The sequence below is a fragment of the Penaeus chinensis genome, chromosome 20, assembly GCF_019202785.1.
Source record: "Penaeus chinensis breed Huanghai No. 1 chromosome 20, ASM1920278v2, whole genome shotgun sequence".
NCBI lineage: Eukaryota > Metazoa > Arthropoda > Malacostraca > Decapoda > Penaeidae > Penaeus > Penaeus chinensis.
The window spans coordinates 16020223-16030222 of NC_061838.1; the positions used below are offsets into that span (position 1 = coordinate 16020223).

At 30.0% G+C, this 10000-nt stretch overlaps 1 protein-coding gene across 1 annotated transcript in view; it reads right to left on the bottom strand.

Moving 5' to 3' along the window:
* Window positions 1-10000, bottom strand: part of LOC125035917 — a 95215-nt gene that overhangs the window by 77056 nt on the left and 8159 nt on the right. Inside the window, exons 2-6 of the mRNA XM_047628228.1 lie at window positions 4234-4356; window positions 4036-4077; window positions 2952-3129; window positions 2515-2691; window positions 1-71 (exon numbers count right to left, since the gene is read on the bottom strand). The exon at window positions 1-71 is cut by the window's left edge and continues 49 nt beyond it. Coding sequence (XP_047484184.1) covers window positions 1-71; window positions 2515-2691; window positions 2952-3129; window positions 4036-4077; window positions 4234-4356 — 591 coding nt within the window. The remainder of the gene's footprint in view (window positions 72-2514; window positions 2692-2951; window positions 3130-4035; window positions 4078-4233; window positions 4357-10000) is intronic.

A 10000-nucleotide genomic window follows, 5' to 3' on the forward strand; every position in this document is an offset into this window, starting at 1 on the left:
TAAGCCAGCTGCCTGGTCAATGGAGCCTGACACTTGGTGGAAGGCAGTAGGAAAGCCCACAAACTTTCCTCCTGGGTTTGTAGACCTGATGGTTACACTTCAAAGTGCATCCACTTCATCCGCAGAGAGAATTTTTAGTTTATTTGGTTTATTTCTTACCAAGTTGCATAACAAACTGGGATTAGAGAAAGCTTAGAAAATTGTATTCTGCAACAGAATGTTAGGAGGCCCCCAAGAGTTAGATTACTAAGAATCTTTATATGTTGTGACTTTTTTTTATCTTGGACATGCAGAGACAGGTTATATAAAAAAGTAACAAATTTCTTATATGTTTGCTGAGATTCTGAGAAAATAATGTTCATAATGGTCAAGTTACTTCTTGTGAGCATGTCAGAACATGTTCTATGATATTTAATTTCTTTATCTGTTACTGGAATCAAACAGGTCAAAAAACAAGTCTAAATAATGTTTAAAGTTTATTGTTATTATAAAAATGTGAAAGTATGTTTGGAGCTTTTTATTAAATGTATATTCATTCTGTTGTAGTTATTCATTATATGAATACCTTTAGTTATTTTCTGAGATTTCAGAAATACCATAGTTAATGTTATTTCTTTAGCTATCACTGGAATTTTCAAAATTTAATGAACCAAATTATCTTTCTATTTTGAGTTGTTCATCATGGGCATGTGAAGACATGTCATTATGAAAACTTTATTGATTTAGCCATTTGCTGAGATGAAAAAGTTTCTTTTTCTAGTTAGTTTTTGTGAGCATGATAACCCAATACTGCCAGGGAAAATGAATAAAAAATGGGGAAAATGCTGTGCTCATTTTCTATATTTTTTGTGAATTTGTACACCTTGTGACCTTACCTGATTTGAATTGGCAGAATTTTTTTTTTTTTACTAGTGCTATCAATATCAATGGTGTTGTATTTATTATACACATTATAATTACTATAATGTTACACACATTAGTAACAGCAAAATAAGATAACATAAAATATTTTCATAAATCAAAGAAAAGGGTAAACGGACGAGACAGGCAGTACTCATAACTGGTGACTTAGTATAAGTGTAGCCATCTATGTGAAAAAAAATCAAATATGAAACTCACAGTGGGAATAGCATGTATGTTCACGCCATGCCCGTTGGCATTGGGTTAAGCAGTCATATGACTCAAAAAGTATATAACTTTTAGTTGATTACTGGGATTTAGTAATATGAAATTATGGTTTTGTTATTAATTGTGGGTATGTTAAAAAAAAGTTTGTGTTGTAAACATGCAAATGATGCAAATATGCTGTAATAAAGAGTAGTTATATCAAAGAGACAATTATTCTACTATTATTTTCTTAGAAACATTACTTTTACTAAAAGCATGACAGACTTTATACTGTATTATGTGCAATATGTTACAATATGATAATAATAAACATAAATGTTTCTCTAATGCACTTCTGTATTGAACATTTTTGTCACAACAACAATCATACATGTGTGTCAGACAATACAGATGCATTCATTCTGCAGTGTTATTCATCATGATAATATGTCACACAGCTTATGTATGTGGTAAGTGGTTTTGGACAGTTTTGGATGGGTTTTGGACTGTTTAAACTGTCCAAAACCCATGTAAAACAGGTAAAAGACTTTTTTGACTGCCTGTCCTATCCAAACAGGTTTTAGATGTCCAAAACCCAACCCTGCACTATATACATATATATATATATATATATATATATATATATATATATATATACACACACATAGATATATATATATATTACATATAAATATTCATATATATATATATTTTATATATATGTATTACATATATATATATTTATATATATATTCATATATGTATATATATATATATGTATGTATATCACAGACACCCACACATATATATGTATATACATATACTCGCATTCATATATATATATATATATATATATATATATATATATACACATATATATATAGATAGATATACACACACACACATATATATGTATATATATACATTCATGTATATATTCATATTATATGTGTGTATATTCACATATATATATACATATATACATTTACTTATTCATATATAAATATATATATTTATATATATTACACACACACACACACCACACGCACACACATACACATACACATACACACACACATACATATATATATATATATATGTATATACTTGTATATATATAAATATATATACACACATATATGTATACACATTATATATATACATATAAACATATATATATGTATATATGTATATATATGTGAATGTTTAAATATATGTATTTATATGAATCTACACATATAAGTATATATATGTATATATATGAATATATATACACACATATATTTATGTATATATATATGTATATGTATATATGTATATGTGATTATATATGTATATAAATAAAACTGTGTAGCAGCACGACCCCGCAACCTGAAGTTCAGCGTAGTTTTCAAGGTTGGGTCACACCAGGTCCACAGCCATGTCCACGCTCATTGGACTGTGGGCTCCCCTCGTTCCCTGCACGGTTCCACAACGCACGTGTACTTAAGCTGTAGAATCCAAAACCAAGATCAGCATTCCCCGATCCTTCAGAAGACGACCATGAGAATATCAGCAGCAACACAAGGACTGCCCAGTCCTTACCTGAATGGGGAGTCTACTGGCTCCCCTGTTGATCTCCAGCTTCACCTTCAGCACCCATTACACCCAGCCATACCTGTGGGCACTCACACCCACAAAATCACTCCATAAAGAGATATAAACCAGTCCAATTAATAGATACAATAATATCTACTACACTGGTGACCCATGGAGTGACACACCATGGTATTTTGCTCACTCGCTTAACTCACTCTTGACCCCGCAACCTGAAGTTCAGCATAGTTTCCCATGGTGCGTCAGACCAGGTCCTGAACCATGTCCGCACTCATTGGACTGTGGGCTCCCCTCGTTCCCTATACAGTTGCACAGCGCACATGTAATTGAGCTCCAGAATCCGGCACTGAGATCAGCATTTCCTGATCCATGAGACGACCACCACAACAGCAGCAGGAACACATGGACTGCCCAGTTTTTAGCAAACTGGGGGGCCTACTGTAGCACCCAGCCATACCTATAGGCACTCACACCCACAACAATCACTCCATAAAGAGATATAGACCAGACCAAGTAGTAGGATGCAATATCATCTACTACATATATATATATATATATATATATATATATATATATATATATAATTATATATATATATTTTATATACATATATATATATCATATACATATATATATATTATATATTATATATATATATATATATATTATATACATATATATATTATATACATATATATATTATACATATATTATATATATATATATATGATATACATATATATATATATTATATACATATATATATATATTATATACATATATATATACATATATATTATATATATATATTTATATATATATATTATATACATATATATATTATATACATGTATATATGTATATAATATATATGTATATAATATATATAATATATATATAATATATATATATACATGCATATATATTAGTATAGAATAAATATATATATATATATATATATATATATATATGCATATATATAAGTATATAATATATGTATATATATAAATATAAATACAATATATAACATATATATAAATATAAATACAATGTATAACATATATAAATATAAATACAATATATAACATAAATATAAATAAATAAATATATTTATCTATCTATATATATATATTTGGATAGATAAATCAACTGATGGATATACACAAATATATAAATATAAGAATATAGAAATATACATATTTACATGTATTTTGGGATAGATAGTGGCAGAGAATGAATAGAGTTGGGTTACAATATACAATTCAATAATATGGCAAAATGTAATACCAAAGAAATATCTTTAAAGTATGAGGCATGTAGGTTTTTTTTTACTTTGTGCTCCTCAAGCTGTCCAATCTTGTGCACCATTTTCATCTGACAAGTTTGGGAACTTGCCATTGTGTATCACAAAATAGCGCCTACACCTTTAATAATTCATGTAGTACATCAGGGTAGTCACTAAATGTTCTTCTGAAGGCAATCAATAACATTCTCATGAAAAGCTGTTTAAAAAATTTGTCTGTCACCTACCGTTTGTGGTGAGGCGCGAGTGTTGAGCAGTGAGTGGGTTTCTGTGTCAATTCCTTGTTGAATCACATAGGTGTTTCCTCCTGTTGCCAATATTTGTCCACTAACAGGACTGTTTGTCACTTCCTACAAGATTTTAAATAAATATAAAAGTCAGAATACTGTTTCATTACCTGGTTTAATGTTAATGTTTCAAATAGTTTAATTAGCAAGTAATTCTTTAACAATTCACTTACTAAAATATATATTGAAATATAAACTATAGACAAAAAAAAAAAAAAAGGAAAAAAAAAAAAAAACAGAAATGTATATATGCAAGCATAATTAAAGAAAAAATATATACATATAGGTATATATACATATATATATACATATATGTATATACATATACACATATATGTATACATATAAATATACACATATACATACACATACATATGCATATAAATAATATAAAAATATATATATATATATATATATAAACACACAAAAATGTGTATTTCTATATATATATGAATAATATTTACATATAAATAAATATATGGATATATATTTACATATATGAATATATTTATATATATGGATATATATTTATATATATGGATATATATTTATATATATGTATATATATTCATATATATATGTGTATTTATATACACCTAAAAAAGAGAAAGAAAAAAATATATATAAATTTTATATATGTATTTGTATTATATGTATTTCAATATATTTCTATACATATATGCATATATTTACATATACATGTGCATATATATACACACTTGTGAGAGTATGAACATACATGTATAAATATTATATATATGTATATATCACATATATGTGTGTTTGTGTGTACATATATTTATGTTATATATGTATATCATACATATATCTACTATATATATATATATATATTTATATATATATATATAAATGTATACATAAAAACGACAGCCAGTTCTGGTAACAAAATACAAATGAAAATCTCCCTGATGGTCAGTTAAGGAAGCTCATAAAAATATACATATATATGTGTTTATCTGTATAAATAAATAAATATATATATAAATATATGTACACACACATATATATGCACATATAAATATAATACATATATTCATATATATATATATATATATATATATATATATAAATATAATATATATATTCATATATATATATATATATATACATATTTAACCCAATGTCAGTGGGGTTATAATATATATATATATACATATATATGTATTTATACATTTTGTATGTTTTGTTACATAGAGATGGCTCCATGTGTGCTCAGCAGCAACGAGTCTATCAGTTGGCCCTAGTGACCAAATCTGATTTCCCCATTACTAAATTGACAGGAAAATGCATTTTTCTTTCCAATACTATTAACCCATTTGCCCCAGATTTATGTTCTGCCCCCTATAGTTTTTGGTGAAGGTTGTGACATACAGATGGTTCCACACGTGCTCTGCCAGCAAGGAGTCTTATCAGTAGCCCTAGTGACCGATCTTGATTTTCCCATTCCTTGAATTAGCGGGAAAATGTGTAACTATATATAAACATACATGCATATATGTATGTATATGTATATATATATATATAAATATATATAATATAAAAATATATATCCCAATGCCGATGGGCACTGCATATATGTACACGGCATGTTCTATTTTTACACTTAGATGGCTACATTTGTAATAAGTCACCAATGAGCCAATTACAAGTACTGCCTGTCTCACCCATTTACCCTTTTATTTGATTTACAAAAATATTTTACTTTCTCTTATTTTGCTGTTACTAATGTTTATAACATTATAGTAATTATAATGTTCATAATAAAAATAACACCATCAATATTCATAGCACTGGTAAAAAATTGTCTTTTTCCCGCATATTCAAATCACGTAAGGTCACAAGGTCTACTAATTGATTCCTTTGTGGCTAAGCACTAGCAGAGACATTTCACAAAAATATAAAAAATGAGCACAGCTTTTTCCCCATTTCAGTTTAATTTTCCCCGGCAGCATTGGGATATATATATGTATATATATATTTACATATTAACATTAGAATATATATACATACATACATACATATATATTTATCAACATAAACATAGAGAGAGAAAGTATATAAATATTTAACTATATATATGAATATATATAGTTATATATGTGTGTGTATATGTTATATATATATATGCATATATGTATATGAATATATATATACATATATATATATGTATCAAGATATTATATATATATATATATATATAAATGTGTGTGTGTATATTTATACACACATATAAGTGTGTGTATATGTATGTGTTTATGCATATGTATATGTATATGTATATGCATATGTTTATGTATATGCATATATTTATACATATATAAATGTGTATATGTATATATATATATACATTTATGTATATTTATATATATGTATATATACTTATATATACATATATAAGTTTTGTGTATATGTCTATGTATATATATATATATGTATATATGTGTTTATGCACATCTATATCTATCTATCTATCTACATATGTATATATATGTTCAGTTGCGGAATTATATTTCAGTATTATATGTCTGTCACAACATTGTAGTAAACATTGAGTAAATAGTATTTATATGAACAAGGCAAAAACCCTAGGCTGTTTGTAACAAGGATTGTGATTGGTAGAATAAAAAAAAAAAAAAATGACCAACAAGTGTATTAGTACTCTGTTTTTGGAAACTACTTTAACCATTTTATCTTTATGTTTCTTCAAGCACGTGATAACAAAACATGTAATATCAGATATCACTGACTTTGTTATCAGATATTTTTAAAAATGCAATTTCCTGGAATTGTTTGTTTATCGAAATGGCAACACCTATAGAAGTGAGGCAGTATGTCTCCCTTCTTTCAACACAATAATTTTCAATTATAGCTGCATACTTCTTGAAACATGAAAATGCTTCATTCTTTAAATGTTTATGCACAGCAGCTAAATCAAATAAAAATCTTAAAAAAAATTGTTGATACCTTTGTAAATGCTTCTTGTGGACCGTGGCTACACCATCTGATCGAACTATTGAAGATTTTTTTTTTTAGCCACCAAATACGGATTAAATAAACAGAAAACATGTTACATATTCTTCAGTATAGAACATAATTTGGATGCAAAACCGCAGTAGAGTTACAATAAATATACAAAAGTTTTATCAGTGTGTGTGTGTGTGTGTGTGTGTGTGTGTGTGTGTGTATGTGTGTGTGTGTGTGTGTGTGTGTGTGTGTGTGTGTCTCTGTGTGTGTGTGTGTGTGAGTGTGTGAGTGTGTGAGTGTGTGAGTGTGTGTGTGTGTGTGTGTGTGTGTGTGTGTGTGTGTGTGTGTGTGTGTGTGTGTGTGTGTGTGTGTGTGTGTGTGTGTGTGTGTGGCATCCATGTCAATACTATGTCAATACTTGGTAATGAGGACCAAAACATTATGCATAATTTGTTTCTAATGCTAAAATCTCATTAGTTTTCACAATTTGTATTCCATAAGTTGTGGCATCTTTCTGAGGAGTCGCATCCACATTTGAACTGCCTAGTGAGAAAATACATGTTTGCTTGTTTCAACTCGAGGAAGTACTACCTGGGTGTTTCCAAAGAAGATGGATATAAAAAAAATTAAAAACTTACTCCTATTGCATTTCCTGTGTGATATCTAATATCTAATATCTGAGAGAGAGAGAGAGAGAGAGAGAGAGAGAGAGAGAGAGAGAGAGAGAGAGAGAGAGAGAGAGAGAGAGAGAGAGAGAGAGAGGGGAGGGAGAGAGGGGGGAGGGAGAGAGAGAGAGGGAGGGAGGGAGGGAGGGAGGGAGGGAGGGAGGGAGGGAGGGAGGGAGAGAGAGGGAGAGAGAGAGAGAGAGAGAGAGAGAGAGAGAGAGAGAGAGAGAGAGAGAGAGAGAGAGAGAGAGAGAGAGAGAGAGAGAGAGAGAGTTCTGAGGAAATGGGCAGTTCATAGCGCTCTATACTTTTGTCATTTATTCACTATTTATTTCCTTTTGTTTGTCAGTGCACATCCATTTACAGTATATGCGTAGGTGTAGATAAAAATGGTATACTTGCATTTATATATTATTTTCATGTGTTACCCAATTGATAAAATGACATTTTAGAGCAACTGAACGCAAAACCGTAGTAGGGATACAATAATGGTGTTCATGTGCGTGAGTGCTGAGGAACTTTTGTTATACCTTTTATTTAGAATCACTGGTCTTATAAATAAATATATACATATACATAATTATATATATTTTTCTCTTTTTTCTTTGCCTGGGGATTCAGTAAATTGAATAACTGGAAGGGTGCCTATTTATTTTGAAAATATTTTTACTATCGGTTTATTTGTGAACCCATTTGCCCCGGATTTATGTTCTGTCCCCTGTAGTTTTTGGTGAATTTTGTTACATACAGATGCCTCCACATGTGCTCAGCCGGCAAGGAGTCTATCTTGAATTAGCGAGAAAATGTGTTTTTCTTATTAATACCATTACTATCAATACTGTTATTATTGTTATTGATGTTATGATTATTAAATTATCATTAAAATATTTTAGACAATGAAATGCTACAAAAGACCCTTTCCTAAAGTGAAGGAAGAGGTTAAACAGGTGAGATAGATAGTTCTGATAACTGGCTATTTGGTGATTAAGAACTTGTAGAGCCATCTATGTGTAAATACAAGAAATAAATGTGTATTACAGTGGACATGGCATGTATTCTTGCCACATGGGGCAAAAGGGTTAAAAGAAAAATGGTAACCATTGGAGAAAAGAAAGACCAATACAGGGGGCAGTCATTGTTATAATAAGGACAATCTATCGTTATTCACAACCTTGTCTAATCCCTGGGACAGAGATGGCATGATTATGTGTGGTTTCCTTTGTAACACTTTCCATTTTTTTAGCTATTGGGGGATTCTTTCATTAACCGTTTCCTAAACTCTGACAATATTCAGCCAAACATTTTTCATCGGGTCTGAGCCACATACCTTGCTTGGTTGTGGAAGGACTTCCATGTGGTTTAGGTTATAGAACCATTTCGTAAAAGCCCTTGATGTGTGTATTTGGCAGTTATCCTTCACAAACATGGTTGTTTCTGGGAAGGACCAAAGGATAGCAATGTGCTGATGGGAGAAATATTTCTTCTAACAGTTTCAAAATATCTGTCTAAAATGAATTTCCCTTCTTTTACAGTAAGTTCACCAACACCATGCATGAAAATCCACCCCACTTATTAAAATTTGAGCTAAGTATGAGCAAACTGAAAGAGGATAATGATATTTACACCTGTTATTTCTCATCCAGCAATGAAGCTTCCCGTACGCTCTCCACATACTGCTAGGCGAACTGGAGGCAATGTTGGCAATGTTATTTATCTAAATTCACTTTAATAACTTTCTGTGATGAATCCCATCTGCATGTAGTTGTTTTGCGGCTTGTAAGTCTTTATATGAATTTTAGCTGCCTTGGTGAAGGGGCATCTGGAACATGGGCAGTTGTTCAGGGTGCCCTCCTCCTCCCATCTTATTCACATGTATACCATCAAGCAGGAGATAACCAGTTCACTGGTTACTTCATTGGAAGAGGAATTACTTTCCCTCACCCCAATGATGAGGCCTCTATTTGCAATTTCTGATTGCCTTGCATCTGTCTTGAAAAAAGTGACATCTTGGCATTCTGAATTTCCCTCAGATTTCCCATGTGATTATGATGTCATAA